The 20,840-nt window shown below is 38.8% G+C and overlaps 1 protein-coding gene across 11 annotated transcripts in view; it reads right to left on the minus strand.

Annotated features, from left to right (window-relative positions):
* Positions 1-210: 210 nt before the first annotated feature.
* The window catches only part of DPH6 (diphthamine biosynthesis 6), a 196,463-nt gene continuing 175,833 nt past the window's right edge, over positions 211-20,840 (minus strand). For 7 of the 11 annotated variants that reach the window (XR_010831708.1, XM_066997502.1, XM_066997501.1 and 4 more), the window contains one exon: positions 211-535. Coding sequence is in view for 6 of the 11 variants with exons in the window: in XM_066997502.1 (XP_066853603.1) it covers positions 420-535 (116 nt within the window). In the remaining 5 variants the exon portion in view is untranslated. The remainder of the gene's footprint in view (positions 536-20,840) is intronic. The other 4 variants (XR_010831709.1, XR_010831705.1, XR_010831706.1 and 1 more) reach the window with 2 other exon arrangements.

Genomic DNA, 20,840 nt, shown 5'->3' on the forward strand with positions numbered 1-20,840 from the left:
GAAAGGAAACAAAGTCTTTGAAAAAATACTGGCATTAAGGTTCTGATTTTACCTCCATCCAAAAGATCTGATGTTGTAATCAGTTCATTGTAACCAGGCCTAAATATATCAAACAAAAGAACTGAAGTGATCAGAGCAACTGTCATTTCCCAGGAGCCACCTGCTAATTACCAGAATGTATCTAAAAATAAGTCAGAAAAAAGCACAATATTTTGAAAAGAAACCTTTATTGTTCATACAAAGCTGACTCTGTCACATAGCATAAGGCATTATTAACAAGCTAAATATGACTTTGCTTAAATCAAACAATATTGCTTAATGAAAGTATCCAACATAGTTGTGATCAATTCTTTTCTTTGTTCTTTCCTGGATGAATGTGTGAATGTGTGTTTTGGTATCAGCTCATCTCTTTTAGACTGCTAGCTTAGCCAGCACGTTGCATGAATAACTTCCTTGCCAGGTAAAGCCATCACAGGGACTAAAATCAGAGCTGGGGTCTTCTTGCCCAAGTATTTTTCAAGGTTTTCTTGCAGTCCTAAAACAGAAAGAAAACAATTCATGAATTCTTTTTGTCTTACTTTCTATTGTGTGTCATTTCTTAAAAGTGATTTCTGAGTATGTTTTTGAAAACTATATCACAGAGTAGCAACTAACAAAAGTGAAATGCAACTCTGAGTTTTCAGGGTATACAGAAGGAAGAATCACCATCTCCCACCTGCCTGTCAACTAATTCAAGATCAGCTTTACCTAAGGCCGTATTTCTGCAAAACTGTTAAAAGCACTTTGACCAGCTTTGAAGGAGTGGTCTGCTGATGACAGACACAGCAAGCTGACACGAGGTGCAGGCAGGAAAAATAACTAAAGGCCAGCTGAAATTAAGTGGTTTGTAAACAGTGGTATTGGGATGATAGGTGCATAGCTGTGTGTATGTGAATTTCTGCCCTCAGGTCCCACCCTGCTGCAGCAGTCTACTAGAATTTAAAATGGGCCATTTTTAAAACCATTATGAATTCAATTTCTATTTGAAATTGATGCAAGCATGCCATGTTGCCGATATGATGAAGAAGTCCAGGGATGGCAACATACATGGCAGCAGCTCTAGAACGACAGAGAGGTTCAAAGTATGAAACATACAGGATGCAGCTACAAAGAGCTTGGCCGGGACTGTTCTGTGACAGAAATCACTAAATTCCAAGTCCATTAGGGGAACAGAATTGATAATGGAGACAATGTAATTAGGAGAATAATGGAAGAAAAGTAAAAAATGGAAAATTAAAACTACATTAAGACATTTCTGGTGATGCTGCCGCCCCGAAGGACACGCTAGGAATCCAGGTACACGGAGCTTTTAGAGAAGAGTGCAGAAAACCTGCCAAACAACTCTGCAAAAGGCAGTTTCCTAATGGTAAGGTATGGTCTGCATGGTTTTTGGTTTTGTTAAGTTATTTCTGTCTGTAGCTTCTGTGATTACAGCAATTCTTTACAACACTAAGCATTCTTGGCTAGAGAGGGTGTAAAGAGGGCAGAACTTGAAGACTGTCAAAGGGTGTTTTTTTTTTTTTTTGGCGTCACTGCCTGTGAAACTGTGAATAGGCAGTTCAGTCGAAGTGTTACCTCATGTAAGATAAAATAGGAATTTTGCCATTGTATTCGCTGAAGCCAAAACTGTTCTCTCTTGTTACCTGGCAGCAGTATAATAAATTAAGGTAATAGTGGCAACACCACACGTGAAATACTGCAAAGACAAAAGCAGCCTTCTGAAATTCTACTGTCTTTTTTGTATTAATGTCACTGACGTTAGAGGTGAAAACAGATGGGGTGAGCCAAAGATCAACAGTCATCTCAAAGGCCAGAGGACTTCATGTTCAGTGTAAAAAGTGACTCAGTCCCTGTATCTCAGATATTCAGCAGTGCCTTGCTAATTAGGCAGCAGCTAATGGTCTCATTCGAAACTTAGTCCTCAGTAAGCTTTATAGCTATGCTGGATCAGAAGGCATTCAGTGGAAGTGGGTAAATGAAATTCACCTCAAAAATCACCGATTGCACCCTGTTAAAACTGCATTTCCTCTTTTTCTTCAGTTAATACCGTGAAAATGTAATTTTGGTCTTTAACTTTTTACAGGTTTAAAAGTTATGAAGTAGGGCTAAAAGCTACCATAAAAAAAAACAGGTTATTTTCAAAGGGATAATTTGAAAGTGAGGCTATCTGGAAATTTAACTCCATTCTTTTGCTTTTTGGGACAGCCAAAATAGCCATAAATATTTACATTTGAACATGACCTTGTGGACTTGCTTAAAAGTCAGAAAGAGACACTTTTCCAGCTTGTCTATTGCAAGTGTAAATTGCCACAGCAAAGCCTGAACATATAACTATTTTTATACGTTTGAAAATTGTAAGTAAATGTCTGCTCATGCAAATTTCCCCTGAAAAGAGGATATAGGGTCTTGCAAAAAAAGTAAAATTATAGTCTCAGGTCCCCACAAAAGACAGTGCACAATTAGTAAACCTGTGTCAGGCTGTGTAATGATAGCTGACACAATGCAAAATTTGACAGCTATACATTTTACCTGGTATAAATAATAAATATAAATAAATCTTCCAATACTAATTGTATATTTTTAATGATATGACACAATCCTTTTTTTTTTTTTTTTTCACTCCTGCATACTATGATTTTAGGTAAATAAGAACCTCAATCAACAGTATGAGTGTTTTCTGATGTGTGCAACTCCTTGTTCAAAGACACCTTAGACTTCAAAAATTTCTTTGCTTTATGTGACTTAGGGAAATATTTCATTAGTTGCAGGCCAAACTTGTAGAAGTTGACCTTAGAAGTGAATATATGTAAGGGACAGAGGGTTATAGGGAGTGTGTTTGCTGGAGCTTTAACAGGAGCTATATAAGGCTGATACCAGTCTTAAAGTTACTTAACCTGCCCTGATACAGAATATTTACTGAAGTATAAACAAAAGCAGCTGATTAGCAAGCAGCAAACATGTGGCACATATTATGCATGTTTTCATCTTTTGTGACACCACCATTCTTTTCAATTACTCCATGACATTTTCCTAAAGCAGGTGATCCTCACCCTGTAGGATGGACGCCCCCTACCTGCAACTGAATAGCACGTTAATGGCACAGGCTCCATGCCAAGTTTCCTTCTGCACCACTACACATCTTTCCATTGGCACAGCTGAGGGATACGGACATAACCAAAACCCAAACTGAACAAAAATAATTCAAACTTTTTCCCTCTTTCACTAAAAATTCTGGCATTGCTATCTGTTTCAGCCATTCCTCTTTAAGGACAGCATACTGAGATCAACTCTCTGATGATCTCACACTGACATTGCAACGCTTACATATAAGATAGCATATAGCATCATAAGCTATTGTTTTTGAAGGTGCTCTTCAGACTAAGTAGATAAAACAATGTCCTGAGAGCCTCTACAGGGTCATTGCAAATGACTGTTTTTACATCTTATGCTATCATTGTGTGATTTGGGCCAGTATGAGGTGAGGCCACAGAATCCACTTACGTGTTTCCAGAACCAGGTCCCTATTACTGCTGACACTCTTGTTTCATGGGATATTTGCAGGTGAGGAATAATAAGATTACATTTAGCCCAGCACATAAAAAATCACTTTCATATTATAACTACTATCTTTCTTTCACTTTTTAGCCGAAAGATATTGTTACATCACTTAGAGCAGGTTTTTAAATCCCTGAGCTAATAAAGCTCCATTGCTTCAGCTGTGCAGACCTGACATGCAGCATGTACTCTGAAAAGATGCGTCACAGGGGATCAGGTTCCTAGCAGTTGACTAAGAGTTCCGGTCCCAAAAGATGTGCCCTTGGTGTGCAGAACACTTAACCCTTCGACCAGTACCAACATGACTATTCACAAATTATTGATGTCCCTAAATCCCTGGCAGATTGCAGACAGTTCTTGTCTCCCTTGAAGCCAAAGCATATGGTCACTAATGAGATGGATTAAAAAATACATATACACATCCAAGGCTTTGCCACACGAGTGTAAAGCCACAGAAATGGAAGAAGGTGATTGAACTCGACTGAACGCTGTTAAACACATGATTAGCCTCTTGTTGTGGATCATTTCCATTGATCTATATACAGTTTCACAGCATAGTTTAATTCAAGCTGTCTAGAACAAGCTTCTGCCTTAAATGGTCAGGCAGAGCAATGAAAAGGTGAAACACGAGGAACTGGAGACCCCCTTCCCTTTCTTATGCATCCAGCTGACCGCCTCGCTGGTTACAACAGCAATGGAAGAAAAATTACTTTTTAAAAAAATCTGTTTTTACTGTTCGTGAGGCTTATATGCTACAGAAATCAGTTCAGGATTTTCCCCACATTTTTACTTAAAATAATATAAAATGTTGTAGCTGAATGTAAGATTTTAAAACAAAACCAGTGCGGTCGGCTTGCTTGATTTTCCTTGTCCAAAACTAAGACCTAGTCTAGTCAACAAAATTCACTGTTGGAATGTAAAAATGAATTGCTTTGTAAAATAGCTTTTTGTGCCTTTTTTTTTTTTTTTTCCCCATATGGTACCTTACAGTTTCCTTTAGTACTCTTGAAGACATTGTTTTATGTTGGTCATGTTGGTCGGTTCCCTGTCAATGGACTACATTTTCAAAATTGCTCTGCCCACAGCAAAAACTGAGGCAACATTTTGTAAATAATTGTGTTTCCACTTTGATAACTAAGCTCATCAGCTTGATCTTCAAATGTACTAAGAGCTTATCAGTTCCAGGAAAAACTGACCAAAGATATGTTACTCTATGCTTTTATAAATGTCTTCCAAAATCACATAATTTGAAATATATTTTTTTTCCCAATGAACAACAACAAAAAAAGGTACAAACAAAAAAAGGGTAATTAACAATAATTAAACTTAGGATGGAAATGGAACTTGCTTTGGAAGCCAACCACTCCTGATTATTTATCCTCGCTGTTACTCTAATTTCCTTTGGTCCTTCTGGTTTTAAGTGAGTTACAGTCTGTCTTTGCCTACTTATTTATACTATCAGGATAACAATGGTTTCCACACTTGTAGTGACGATCAGGGTATAATTGAGTTTTGTTAAGCGCTTGTAAATAGGGGAGTTCTGTAGCACCTTTTGGCAGACCAGATCAGGAGCAGCTTTAGAGACAACATAAACTCCTTCATGCAATACTGGCGATGCACTTTTATCACTCTGGCCTGGGACATTTTTCCAAATAAGAGTTAAACAGATGCTTTGGATTGCAGGGGAAGTCTGTTGCCATGACACACAGCACAAATGACCAGTCTGAATGTGGGTGAGGCTGTGAAGCTGATTTAAACCAGTGATTACCCAAGCCAGTCTTTGAAACTATGACAAGCAAGCTAAGAGAATTTGTGTTCACTGCTACATAACTTTCAAAATCTATTTTATATTGGAAAGTTTTCTTATGCCGTGTCTAGACTTCTCTTTTATTTCAAAATCAACATTTGATGAATGAGCTTTTGTGTTGCATGGTAAATGCATAATAGCATTATTGTTATTATTTTTAAGTAACTTTCACAACTGGGACATTTAAGAAAAACAAATGCACTGTTTCAGGTGTATTTGTAAAGTATACATACCCCAAAAGAAATAAAAGTGAAATTACAGAAGCAGTTGCAGGACTGCATTTGGAACTCAGGTCTCTAAAAATGCATGCCTTGCCAGATGCCAAAACAGCCACTCAGGTCTGCACAGTTGGTATTCACAAAAAAAATCTTTCATAAAAATGTAAATTCAAGGATTTGTCCTGCTTTTATGGGCCCATCTACGCTGAAGAGCTTCTTGCTTCTCTCACCAAACTCGTTTTAGTTGTAAAAATTAAAGCGCCTTTTCTAAGTAATCACATAACAGATGAAAATACAGCCTGGACTTGAAGCACTAAATAAAATGTTAACCCTCCTCTTTCAGCTTGTCCCTAATACCAAGGAACCATTTCGGATGGCAATCTTGTCTGTGAAGGCTATGTTTATTAGCACCCAGACCGTGCCTTTTTGGTCATAAAATTCTGTAAGTTGTAGGCACAGGTATTAGAAAGCAGCGTAACAGTTCACACAGCAGCCTATTCATCTCAGACCAAAATATGCTATAAAAGGAAGACCACCATTTCATATTTTACTGCTAGCACTGTTTGTGCAGTGGATTTCTTATTCCCTTGGAATTTATCCCAAGCCTGATTAAAAAAACAAAAAACAAAAACCAAAAAAACAGTTCCAGCATGTCTTTTCCCAGGCACAGGTGAAAACAGAGTGCAGACTGGTGTAGGCTTAGATGGGTGCCTGCAGGAGGTCTGAGCAGCCTCCCGAGCTGGGCAGAGGAAGAGGAGGAGGAAAATGAGCTGTTTCCCTGAGTGCCTCACTGGGAAGTCCCGCTCTCAGAATCAGTGAGGAAGAGTTGCAAGTATGTGAGGCAGCAGTCATGGACCTTACTGTTAATGGCAGATAGGAGAAAGGTGAGCAATTGGCTTTTCCTAGTCCAAACCAGCGAGTCAGTGAAGGTGCCGGCACTCTGCAGCGCTAGTGCAAAGTGGAGAGGGATGGCCAGCCTCACACCACCAGCTCCAGAGGAACCCAACAGCTGCCTGTTCCCTTCCCCATCCCACCAGCCTCCCTGCTGTTCCTCTTGGATTAGTTGGGAGCGTGTGGGAAGGTAAGGGGGCTCACTCGTCATCAGGGAGGGTGTTAGCATTTACAGGAACCTTACTTTTCTAGAGCTGAGTCATTTGGCTGAGTAATTGAGGAAGTTTTTTCAGACTGTAGCTAATGCATTTTTTAGCATCTGAAAGAAAATTAGTAGACAAAAAGAGTTATTTTTAGTGCTAGTTTGATTGTGGGCCTGTCAGCCTTGGCAGTGCATCTCTTTTATCAAGCTGCCACGATACCTTGTTTTGTTTTCAAGGCAAAGTTTGATTAAAGACCGATTTCAGAAAAGTTACTCACTGTGGGTGTTAATTAGTGCTTTCTGGACTCTGCAGGGTTTAGCTTATGATCCTTTTCACTTACTAAACCCTGTAATTCAAATTACATGAAGATGGGAATGAACCAACCCCTTTCTATTCTTCTGAAGGCTTTTGTTTAACTCAGCCAGAACAAATCTCTGTCCTCTCCTTCCCTAATATGGAATTCTATTTTCTGTCCCTTCCTAAACAAAATTAAAAACAATACTTCACATCTAAAAAGAGTTTTCAAACTAATGAACTGAGACACATCCTCAGAGCAATATGGAGTAGATAAACTTTGTCATCAGTGGTGCCCAAGTACACCATACATCTTAGGAAAAACAGGGAAACATCTATTTCCCTTCCGATTTCCCGTGTATTCTTCTGTAAGCAGAGTATTGCCATTCTGTAAGAGAAGGTCCCTGCTATTCCCCTCCCTTCTCTCAGACAATCCTTTTGCTTTTCTGCTGCTGTCACGTTAAGCAAAAGGCCAGCTACTAGCTCAGAAATCTTAGAAAAGTAGTTGGGCATACTAGTTAGCAGGTTGAGGTGAGTTTATAACATGATATGATTAAAACGAGGAACTAAGCAATTAAATACATTCAATTAAAATGCCATTGAGTTACTATGCAAAAATAAACAGACAAAAAGTGCAGCCTAAACCAAAATCTGGTACAGAACCTGCAGAGAAGGATACTCAGCTACACTGGATATTTGAAACTAGACTAGACAAAACATGAAACCACATACTAAAGAGAATAAACCTGTGAAGAATTAGAGAAAATGACCTAAAATGATCCATCGCTGTTTTCTAGCAGACAGCCTGTAAAGGAGAAGAACTGAAGTTGTACGAGGTAAAATACTTAAGCTGAGTTCATGAATACTACCATCCTAAACAGCCCTCTCCCAAGGACACACTGTCTCCTGAACTTCCTCCCGTATTCTAAACTTAAACTTCAGCTTAGTTTGAAGGCTGGTATGAACTCTTCCTGAAGCTGCACAGTGTGACAGATGCACCATGCAAGCTAAGGATGTAAGCAAATCAGGCATCCAGAATTACCAAATGCGTTTTTATACCGATATTTATAACAATTGTAATTACAATCTCAAATGCCTCCCCTAAGATAATGATGTGCCACATAACTCTCTTCGGATATACAGACGTTACCTTCCAAAGTACACGGTACCAATCAAATTAGATATGTTATCACGCACATCGATGGCAAGACACAGAAAGAAATGTGACTCTCCTAAAGATAAACAAATGTTGCTGAGCCCTTCTGCGCACTAGTTATGGCTATTTCTCAGCAGAAAGAATTAAGATTTAGCTACCATAATAATTCTTTCAAGCTGCCGGCTATAGTTCAGAAAATAGCAGAGCATGAAAACTCATTGCTTTGTGTTTTCCAGCAGTCTGCTCTAAGCACTGTCCTATATACAGGTTGAGAATCAGCCTACACAAGGTTATAAATGTGCACTTTTGTTTAAAATGTCATTAACCTTCTGCGCTAAATAAAGAAACACTTAAATATGCCCTTCCAGTACTCACAGTGAGGTCTAAATATAATTTCAAAGAGAACGGAGGACTGAACTTTCCGAGTACAATCACCGGGGGAAGAACTTGCGCTTTTTCTAAAACCATGACAGAGTGCAAAGATCACAAGCCTGTTTTCTCTGTGTGCTATCTTTCAACCCTGAAACAACCCAATCTCTTTAAGGGGTGGATGGTTATTGAACTTGTATGCCAGCTGTGTTCAAAATCTCTGGGGAGGATGGGCTATAATGACACCAAGTGGAGATGAGTTATGAGTGGAGACATTATTACAAACATATAAAACAGTAAGGACCCATTTTTCAAGTAGCATCTGAGAACGCACTTCACAGTATGTGTAAGCACTTGTTTGCTCATATAGTAAACTGAATGTGCCTATGTGGACAGATAAAACTGCAGGAATCACTGGAGGCTCATGTACACATTTTTTTGTATGCAAAAACAGAGGAATGTGCACTTTTTTTTTTTTTCAGATTAATTGAAATCTTGGTGTGAAAATGATCAACTGCAACAGCACCTGTGCAGTAATTATGAAACTTGCTTTTTCACCTCTTGGTCACATTACAGCTCCTGACTTCTGCCCTGCAGTCCAAGAGCACTGGATGGCACAGATTCGCAAGCTGTAGGACAGTTGGTAGTTATGCCCTCCAGGTAAGGCTGGGAACACTGGTGGGGCAGTGTGTGTGGGAAGCTCGGCTGTGCCTGCTGGTAATTCAAGAACTTTTATCTCCAGGGCCTGTCAATCTGGCACCTTTCACAAGTGTTAAATTCACTTAAGTATATTTTTTAAGAAGCTGTCATGAGACATACTGAAGCAAATATGTCCTTCAGTGGTTACACATGGACTCAGTTGTAACAATGTTTGTTAAGTGCTTTGACATCCCCAAATGATATGTTTGGTACAGCTTCCACATTTGTTCGTTTATTCAAGTCTGCTAAATAGTTCCTAAAAAAACAACGGGTTTAAGAAATAGCTGATTGGACATGGTACATCTAAAATGCCTGACCATAAAAAGATTATTATTTAATGACTGGACATACATCTGCTGGTGGGAGATATGGTAGAAAAGATTTCTAAAAAGGATTGTGGTAAACGTCTTTAGATTGGGCACAGAGAAGATAACATGGTCCTTGCTTTATGTCAAATTATGCCGTGATCATTTAAAATACCACTGATGGAATAAGCATTTTCAGTTTTGAGGACAGATTCTCAACTCTTGTAAATTGTAGCCATGCTAATTTACACCTGCTGAGGAGCTTGCACAGTAGATCACATATTTATATATAATATCACGTGCAAACTAATGAGGTTATTTCTAGATGTTTACTGTTGGAAAGAGCTCTGAAACTTTAAATCAATCTGCTGCACTAATGTAAACAAGTTATTGCAACAAAACTAGATAAAAGAGCACTGAACATGTTAAATACATTATTAGGTCGATGAAGATCATTCATATTGATCCAGGTCTGGCTTCACAGCACAGTTTAATCAAAGCTGCCTGGAAAAGGTAACAAAGAGTGGTCATGGCATTCACCGCCTTTCATCCTGAGGTCACTGATTTAATCCTAGAGTGGGTCTAGAAATGACTGAAAATTCATTATTGCTGCATCTGACAACTTCCGTGAAATTGGCTGGAGCAAGCTAAAAAGAAGGGTAGAGTAATATTTAGATTAGGAATAAAATCCAGCTGCCGTTCCAGCCAGGAAATTCTGCTGCTGGAGGTTGCTGTTGGCCCATCCAGCAGTTCGCAGGCTCCTGATAGCCACACAGCTACTTCCCTTCGATCTGGCAGATTTACATTAATTGGATTTTTATCCCACGTGGCAGAGACCCAAGATATCAGTACCCTCTTATTCCCTACAGTCAAGGAAGAAAATGAGAGAGATGAAAGTCTTTTGTTCCTCTTCATGGCCTCCAAAGATGACAAATAAATCTCACTGCTAGTGCTTCCTGTGTAATATGAGCTGGTGGTTTGTTACAGATTTGGGAACAGGAGACTGGGAGAGTCATTCAGCTGTGTCAACCGACTGCAACACGAAAGAAAAAGGTCTGAAATTTGGCCATGTAATGATGTGAGCTGCAAGTAATTTCTGCTCTAACTTGAAATTGTTAACAGCATAATTTATAAAAGCCTTCCACAAGACTTATGCGTCATTTTATCTGGCACTGGGTAAACACTAAATAACAGAAAAGGTCTACCATGAAGAGTTTAGCACCACCACAAAAAATACAGAGCTTAAAAAGGAAAGTGTGGCAGGTAGGAATTTGGCAGGTAGGAAAAATGTGTCAAAATTACACATGATTTGTTAATGTAATTTTTGGAGAAAAAAAATGACACCAAACTCTGACCCACCACACTTCCTTTCTTCCTCTAGAGAGCACACCACAGCTACTAACGCTTACTAACAGCAATAAAACAATGGCCAAGAACCGAATCATTCTTCAGCTGGCACTGCTTCTGGATCTCTGTAAGCTAAAACGGCACCCCAGTAAAGCTCTGCTGCCTGCATGTGTCCCACCTGCTCTGGTGTTGAACAACTTCACTGTTCAGGGACCTTTGCTGTTCTTCCACTAACAGTAACCGCAGGGGTTTATGACAGGGTGTCTGAAACTTACTTGTGGGCTTGATGCCAGAATAGCCTATCACAGATGTCAAGGGACTACACACCTGACTGTCTTATGAATGCTTGATAAACATTATTATGTATTTTATACAATTTATCACAAAAGGCTACAGTGAAATTATTATGTAAATATATAATAAGAAACAAAGAATATTTAATCACCAAAATACATGTGTGTAAACACCTGTTTTTAAAGACACTTTTAGGGAAGGGCTTTTGGAATTACACAAATTGCACTGCCTCGTGTAACTCTTAAAAATTTTTTCATTTATAGACACATGGACAAGAGGTAAAGTACACAGCATAGTCTCACAGGGAATGGAAAAGCTGTTCAGATCTGCCCTGCAGCTCAGGGGCTCCTAGTTCCAGCAGGTGGGCCAGCACCCACAGATGAAAAGCCCATCGGCAGCGCTGAATAGGTCCCCTGTTTGCACACTGGCTCCTTTGAAAGGAATTTCTAGTTCTGGAGCTGTAAGCCACAACTCCACCAAAAACCATGTTAGCTCGAAGAGACACTGGGTTAATGAAATTGGAAATGCTCAGAAGGAAAATGGATGTGATGCTTTAACCACGCTTAGGAAACATGAAGTGCGAGTGATGGAAGGGTGACCTTTATCTTTCCCACAGAAAGAAGGCTAGCCTATAAGGCACAGGGAAACATGCTTTTGATTTATCCTTGTGCTTGCTTCTCTTTTAAAGATGTGATCTGTGGTATGAGATTTGGTTTTAACAATGCTGCTGTACTGCTAGAGGGAAATAAATTGTTCAAGAAGAGATGTCAGTTTTTAAGTATAGCAAAGATGCCCACGCAGCCCTCTCCTTGGTCAACACTGATACTTTATGCCATGGGCCTTAACTTGTCAGGGGACATCATACCTTCTGCATAACAGAACACGGTCGTGAGAAGGACAGGCTATAGAAAGCCATTAAAACCCATTCAGAGAGCGCCGGTATTCTCCTGGAATATCATCACTGTAGTGGTCTTATTGGTATTTTCTACATTACATTAGCAGACTGTGTTACACCATTGCCAGAAAGATCCATTAGTATCAGGCACATTTTATTTTTCTTTTGCAGTAAGTAAGCATACGTGGGTAGAAAGGAAGGCAACAAGGCATGCTCAACCTAGCTGAAATTTTGCCAGATTACCTTGGGGGGCAAATCAAACACCTACAACCTGCCACAAGAGCCCCTAGGATCATTAAAGCCCTAAAGAATCTGGTAAGCCAAGAAGGTGAAACGTGAAGATACTAAAGGCTTTTTATTATTATGAATATCTAACAGGTTTCATTTCTGACTTACCAAGAGCAAGGAGGCAGAAGAAAGGAAAACTAACTGGATCTTATTTTATATATATATATATATACACTATATATATAGTATATATACATATAGTCATATATATATATATATAGTCAGAACTTCATGCTAAATATATTTGTGTCCTCCATAAGTGTTTCAGTTGGCGTTTTAGCAACTAATTTAGGCAAATGCAGCACTTTTAGATCTAATATAGTCAGATCTAAAGTTACTGGTACCTCTCTTTTCTGTAAACAATAGAACAAAAGAAAAAAGTCATAATATACTTGTTTAAAATATGAACCTGGTTGTTTATTTCTCCAGAATTCTGGCTTTCTCTCAGAGGAAACTTGGACGTTTGTTCTATCCTTTGACCTTTTAGGCATTTTCTATTTACTGTCACATTCCTGCTCTGATTTGTTTGTAAATTATAAATTTGATTTTACCTTGATTCTTCTTAAACCACTTGCTACAATCCTTCAGAGAAACCTACTCACAGTTTCATTCTTAAGGCCAACTGAAGATTTACAATATGCTAAACTGGGCAAAAATTCTGTAGTAATCAGCACAATATATTTTATACTCCATCATAATCATTTTTCTGGCTCCATGTCGATATAACTTTTTCTGCTTTTTACAATGGTTTACAACTTAAATAATTTAATACAACAGTTGTTATATTTTTATTGCAAGCTTATAAAACTTGTACCATAAGTCTCTTCCATGCAATATATTAAACAAAAAAATGACAGAGAAGAAGGGGAACTGATGATTACTAAAACTGTAATTCAGTCCTGAAGTACTGAACGTGTCATAAAGCGCTTCTGGCTCACTTGCATACAGTAGATCTTGTCAGAATTTCTCAAATGAACTACCTCTTCATATTTAGTTCTTCTTACCTGTTATTTTAATGTTGATATAAGAAAAACAACGATTTCACATTTCAGACAATGTACTGATAGTCCAGGACAGAGCATAAAGTACCCAGAGAAAAGGATGCCAGTGCCAGCTCTACTGAGTCGCTGGAAGTCCTTGGGTTCTTTTGGCTCCAGCAATGTGTATCAAGCTGTGCTTTACTGAATTTTGCAAGGGCTGCTAGTGGTGTAAAGGCAGGCAGACATCTGCTTAGGTCTCAGGCAGGACCTTTGTGTCTGTTTTCTGTGTTTCTGAGCAACTGCAGTTGTTGATGCTTCATAAAATCAATCCCTGGATTTCAGACTTTCACATTCTTAGAATAGAAATAGTACTTACCTGCCTTTGTATAATGCTTTGAGATCTCCTGAGGAATAATTTCATCTGCCTCAGTGTATCTGAGTTTATGTAAAAGACACCATTTCAATGCATCCCCCAATGAGACTTGTTTAAAGTATATTTTGCACAGTTTACAGACACACTTTACAAACTTTTACAGACCAGGGATTCTGTCCACATCTACAAAGTAGGTCACTGTATATCCATAAGAACATAAAAGTCTGCTACATCTAGAACTCCTTTGCTGGTAATATATATTAAAATAATAACTATTGAAAAAAATATGTCAGAAGTAAATCTTACTGACTTGAAAATTATACATTTATTCCTATTTCTAGAGTGGTTATTCATATTTTTGAAGCTGAGGATAAAGACTACAATTAGATGTGGCACAGATTCTTTGTGATCTAGTGCAGTAAACCATTTCTGCACAAAATGCATCACAGAAAACATCTTGCTGTGTTGAGAGCTGTACTTCTGTGCTCAGACTTTCAACAGAAAAGAAGGCATCCCTTATTGAGGGATGTCTTATTGCTTTTATCTTACAGAAGTAAAATATTTCAATTTCTAAGGCCAGGCTTGACAAAAATCTCCAGAAGATATTTCCAATGGGTTGGTGAAAATAAAATACATAATTAATTCCTCTAAATCACTTAACTGCATGGCCTTAATACTACTAATACAAAGGCTGTTTACTTTGCCTAAATCGTTAAGATTTCTTAGTAGAAATCAGCTTGAGACTTCTAAGAGATCAACATATCCAACTGAGAAATAAACTTTGCTATTTGTCCAAAAGTCTGATAGAAGAGCAGACACATAAAAATTCGTTTCTGAATTGTGTTGCTATGATTTCAGCCCCTACCTACATGGATCACTCGCTTTGTAGAGTGAAAGATCACAGATGCCTGCATGCTCCCCGAGGTATTTTTTTCTCAATACTCAAATAATACAATGCCAAAATGAATAACAGTGATAAAAACAGAATTAGCACCTACATTAAGCAGTAAGAATTTTTGGTTGTTTGTTTGTTTCCTTAAAATATACAGAAAAAAAAACAAAAACAAAACAAACAAAAAACTTGGAAGACAATGTATGTTTATGTACCCAAGAACCTTCAATAAAAGTGCCTGGAGGACAATAACTCAGTTTATTTTGACATCTACCTTTCTCCTCCTTATTACATATCTTAGGTAAGATATTTAGCTTTGTATGTTTATAACTACAAATATAATTAAATCAAGCCATCTGTATTACATGATGGATTTCATGAAAGACATTAAGCTCCCCCACTCCTGAGATGGTTGCATGCTTGATCATTTGAATAAAGTTTGATAACAGATCAAAAATGTGCTGCATGTAGTGTTATAATTTCTATTTATTGCCTATTAAACCTGAAATCTATCTGTCAGAATACTGCTTCCAACAGAATGATACAATCTGTGGTTTTGCTTCTGTAATCCTTTACACTCACAATTCCAGGACTCAATAAAGTTGGATGTGTAAGTAAGAAATAATTTTAGATGGTAGGAAAAACTAAGCTTTCCACAGTACACGAAAACATCTCTGTAATTTTAATCACTACCTCCTCAATGCCAGCCAGATAAATCAAGATCACAAAATATCTAAAGAATGAGCTAGTTCCCATATGGAAATGTCTAAAAGTCATCCGTTACTATTGCCACTTTTCCATATAGCAGACAATGAAATCAATATGCTGTACTGGTTCGGTAAATTTGTCTCTTAACAAGTTAATAAAACAGTGATCCCCACATAGTCTTTCCATCCAACTTTCATAGAAAAAAAATGAGAATATTAAATGCACTAAGATAGGGAAGATCTGCTCCATTTGCTCTGCAATGATAATCTTTTACAAAAGAGGATTTTTATTATTAATTCTTCGCCTTCTGGGGATATTATAATTTCCTAGAATGTAAAAATGCCTTAAGCACAGCAATTTGCTGAGCTAGACTGAATTTCACGATGTTTCAAATGAGCTGATAAACAACTGCATAATTAGCAATTATTAGATCAAGACTGTACATTACAGATATACAACTGAACCAGTCAATGGACAGACAAGTTGACGATATTGTTTTTAAAACTGTGAGTCAGTGTTATTCTTTGGTGTGCATCATAACTTTTATTTTAAAGAATTAAATACCACACTGCTTATTTATTTATTTATTTATTTTTTTGAAATGCAGATTATTCTATCAACTAAATCCTTTGGGTCTTAATCATTGAACACATCCCTCTGTATGTGAATAATGAGGAATATACAGGCTGAATATATCTCAAGCACTAAAAGTGATTAGAATGATTTTTTTTTTCAATTAAATAGTTACAAATCAATTGTATAAGCATGCTAAACTCAAGACTTAGTGTATTTCTTAAGCCTTCAATTCTGCAGCTCCTTAATAAAATACATTATTTTACCTTACAAAATAAAGGGTGCAATTACATATACTACAGAAAAAGTAAAGTCAGGACCTGGGCATTTGTTATTTATATATGTCATTTTTTGTCAAGCTGGCAGAGAGTGGTTTGGAAATGTGGCAGCTAGATGGAAGAGACAACACTAAGAGGCTGTTTGAAATGTAGAGTGAAGTTACTAGATGAGTTTTTCTCTAAGAGTCAGACATGCAACAGTTAATTTGGCTGTTTTTTTTCTTTTTTCAGCTGTTTCTTTGGCTGTTTCTTGTTTCAAGTTGCAGCACTGAACTACTAGAATGTATGTCCATTGAAATGAATGGCATAATAATTATTTTATATATATTTATACAATATGTTTAATTATTTTTAATTGATACATTCAGGATCCCACTTTACAAGAATTTATAGTGATTCACCAATATTAGTCATAAATCTTATAATTTTTAAAACATGAAAGTACTAATTGAGAAACACTGATTTGCTCCAAGAACAGACTGTTTTAAATTTAGGATGGAGTTATTTGCATGAAATTTAACAGTTTAAAACCTAGACATCTAAAGAAAAACAGCCCTCTGTTTCAAAAGATTATTAATCCTATTGCATACACTGTAGGATGAAGGGTCCTTTAGAGGTGTCTGTCTCCCAACACAAAGAACGTAAGCCATTAGGTTAAACAGAACAGTTAACTTTTAGGCACTTAGAAGAAATTAATCTTACCCTAAGTGTCACGGCAACTGTGAACTGCATCGTTCCTGGTTATAATAGCAACACTGAATTTAAATGGATGTCTAGTTAATTGAGTTATTACTGCAGACAACTTCATTGCATAGTCCTTCACATTAAACGATCACCTAATCCTTCCTATTCCAAATTATTCCTGAATGGCTTTCCAGTCTCAAAACATTGGTTTCAAGTGAAAATATAATAAATGTTCAGAAAGGACAATAAAACTAAAATGTAACACTTGTAATAACAGAATGGTTTAGGCATGCTTTATTTAGAGATATACTGCCATCTGTTTGTCTAGTAAACTTTTCCTTGTCACTTCCCTTGCTACAAAGAGTTTAATTTAAAAAACGTGCAGAATACAGAAGTTTGCTATTCAGTGTTTCTAGCCTGAAAGAAGTTTTAAAGGAAATAGATCAGCTGCCTTAAAGCACCTATAATTAGAAAAGGAACTATACAAACTGGAAGCTTCTTACTCAGATCTGCTATTTTGTAGTCTGCTTTTCTGGCTATCTTTGTAACTCTGAGAGCGTTTCAAAATCCTTACACAAGTGATTGGTCTTTACATTTATCGTTGCTGCAGGGCTAAATTTAGACTTTTGTCAAAGCTTAATTTTAAGTGTTGAAAACAAAGAAGCTTTTCTTTGACAGCTTAATTAAAACAAAGGAAGCTATTTAAATCTGCCCAAGGACATGCACGTCAGTCGTAGTCTTAGTGGTGACACTTGGTGGGCAGTATGTAAATGAGGTAGTCAAATGGATGCATCATATAAAAAAATTGTTATGTACCAAGCACATCACATACATACTGTTAGGTAAGCTATATGAATATGCTTTTAGCCCTGGAGAGCCAGATTTAGCTAAGACTAATACACTGCTCTAGCTAATCTAATTGTTAACTGAGGGCAACCAAGTACACCTTAATCTGATTCTGAAACTAAGAGGTGGTACCTCAGTGAAACTCTCCCTACCTTTACAGGCTGTCTGGTACAGAATCCTCACAAAGCACTGTTTACATATTTAAAACTGGATTGTGGATAGTTTTGTTTGGATTACCATGATCAGCACAGTTCAGAGAGCTCTCCTCTTTAACATATGCTGTCTTCCATAGGCATCGGACTCTATAGTGCTGATTTTAATACTGAACTTGTTAGTCTGTTTTAGACAAACACTAATCAATACAAGAACTGCAAAAACAAAAAACAAAAACAAACAAACAAAAAAACCCACCACCAACAACAAGCCAAAACAGTTTGGAAGAGAATTAAAGGGAATAATTCTGACTCCATTCTAAGTCAAGAGAACGCTGACAATTGGGAAAGTTTTCTGGTACTATACCAGCTCCTCATCATAGCCATGATTACCTATAAAAAGAGACTATATTGACCGGTAGGATATAAAGAAATTAACCTCATGTAGGCCCCTATAGTGGGGTTCCCCAGGGCTCCATTTTAGGACCAGTCCTCTTCAATGTTTTCATAAACGATTTGGATGAAGTACTTGAAGATTTTTTGAACAAGTTTGCTGATGATACCAAATTGGGTGGCGCTGTTGACTCCGTTGGAGGTGGTGATGCCTTGCAGAGAGATCTTGACAAATTAGAGAGCTGGGCAATCACCAACAATATGAAGTTTAACAAGAGCAAGCACCAGATTCTGCACCTGGGATGGGGCAACCCTGGTTATACGTACAGACTGGGGGATGAGATGCTGGAGAGCAGCCCTGCAGAGAGGGATCTGGGGGTTTTGCTCAACATCAAGCTGAATGTGAGCCAGCAGTGTGGCTTGGCGGCCAGGAAGGCCAACTGTAGCCTGGGGTGCATCAAGAATGGCATTGCTAGCTAGTCGAGGGAAGGGATTGTCCCGCTGTGCTCTGTGCTGGTGTGGCCTCACATTGAATACTGTGTGCAGTTTTGGGCATCACAGAATAAGAAAGATATAAAGTTGTTAGAGAGTGTCCAAAGGAAAGCAACAAGGATGGTAAAGGGTCAAGAGGGGAAGACGTATGAGGAGCGGCTAAAGTCACTTGTATTGTTCAGCCCAGAGCAGAGCAGGCCGAGGGGAGGCCTCATGGCGGCCTGCAGCTTCCTCATGAGGGGAGCGGAGGGGCAGGCGCTGAGCTCTGCTCTCTGGGGACAGCGACAGGACCCGAGGGAACGGCATGGAGCTGGGACAGGGGAGGGTCATGCTGGATATCAGGAAAATGTTCTTCATTGAGAAGGTGTTTGGGCACTGGAACAGGCTCCCCAGGGAGGTGGATACAGCACCAAGCCTGCCAGTGTTCAAGAAGCATTTGGACAATGCTCTCAGAAATATGGTTTGATTTTTTTGGGTGGTCCTTTGGAGACCCAGGAGTTGGACTTGATGTTCCTTGTGGGTCCCTTCCAACTCAGATATTCTGATTCTATGATTCTAGGAACAGCCAGCTGGCAGTCTTTGTTTTTATTTCTCATTTCATTCAAGACCAAATAACCATCAATTAGAAACAGGTATTTCAATCTCGACAGTTTTCTGTCACCTTTGAATCAATCAAATGTCTTCTATATAAAGTCAGCCAGACAGAGCAGAGCAAACCAAAGCTATGCTGCCTCAAGATAATTCAAGGAAAGGAATTACTGCTGTTAAAGGAAATCCACAATAACTTTGGACAAAGGATAACCATGATAAACATAATAACAGAAAGGTCCAATATTAACTCCTAGTTTGTTATGATCATAAACATCATAAAAAGAAATTATCAGTTGTTTATGTACACAGAGAATAGTGTCAGGCAACAAAAAAATGCCTCAATATACTGACAATTGTCTTCTCAATAATTTGCATTTATTATATGTCAAGAATTGTTTTTATCAAAAACTGTTTTGAGATTGAGTAGCTCTCAGTTTTCCTTTGAGTACTTGTGAAATTTATATGCTATCCTCATCTAATATCAATGACCCAATGCCAAAAGCTTTCATATCACTAGCTTTAACTGATTATGTTGGAAGGGGAAGGGGAAGGGGAAGGGGAAGGGGAAGGGGAAGGGGAAGGGGAAGGGGAAGGGGAAGGGGAAGGGGAAGGGGAAGGGGAAGGGGAAGGGGAAGGGGAAGGGGAAGGGGAAGGGGAAGGGGAAGGGGAAGGGGAAGGGGAAGGGGAGGGAAGGGAAGGGAAGGGAAGGGAAGGGAAGGGAAGGGAAGGGAAGGGAAGGGAAGGGAAGGGAAGGGAAGGGAAGGGAAGGGAAGGGAAGGGAAGGGAAGGGAAGGGAAGGGAAGGGAAGGGAAGGGAAGGGAAGGGAAGGGAAGGGAAGGGAAGGGAAGGGAAGGGAAGGGAAGGGAAGGGAAGGGAAGGGAAGGGAAGGGAAGGGAAGGGAAGGGAAGGGAAGGGAAGGGAAGGGAAGGGAAGGGAAGGGAAGGGAAGGGAAGGGAAGGGAAGGGAAGGGAAGGGAAGGGAAGGGAAGGGAAGGGAAGGGAAGGGAAGGGAAGGGAAGGGAAGGGAAGGGAAGGGAAGGGAAGGGAAGGGAAGGGAAGGGAAGGGAAGGGAAGGGAAGGGAAGGGAAGGGAAGGGAAGGGAAGGGAAGGGAAGGGAAGGGGGAAGGGAAGGGAAGGGAAGGGAAGGGAAGGGAAGGGAAGGGAAGGGAAGGGAAGGGAAGGGAAGGGAAGGGAAGGGAAGGGAAGGGAAGGGAAGGGAAGGGAAGGGAAAGGAAAGGAAAGGAAAGGAAAGGAAAGGAAAGGAAAGGAAAGGAAAGGAAAGGAAAGGAAAGGAAAGGAAAGGAAAGGAAAGGAAAGGAAAGGAAAGGAAAGGAAAGGAAAGGAAAGGAAAGGAAAGGAAAGGAAAGGAAAGGAAAAAGATGATAGAGAAAGATACAGTATGGCATGTCTATGCTACACCACATCTGACATGTCTGTTCTGGGAAGGATAATGGGAATATGACTTTAATATTAGTTCTGACAGTAAGAAATAAGACTTAACTGTATGCAATACAATCAC

This window comes from Anser cygnoides, chromosome 5, assembly GCF_040182565.1.
Source record: "Anser cygnoides isolate HZ-2024a breed goose chromosome 5, Taihu_goose_T2T_genome, whole genome shotgun sequence".
NCBI classification, from domain to species: Eukaryota; Metazoa; Chordata; class Aves; order Anseriformes; family Anatidae; genus Anser; species Anser cygnoides.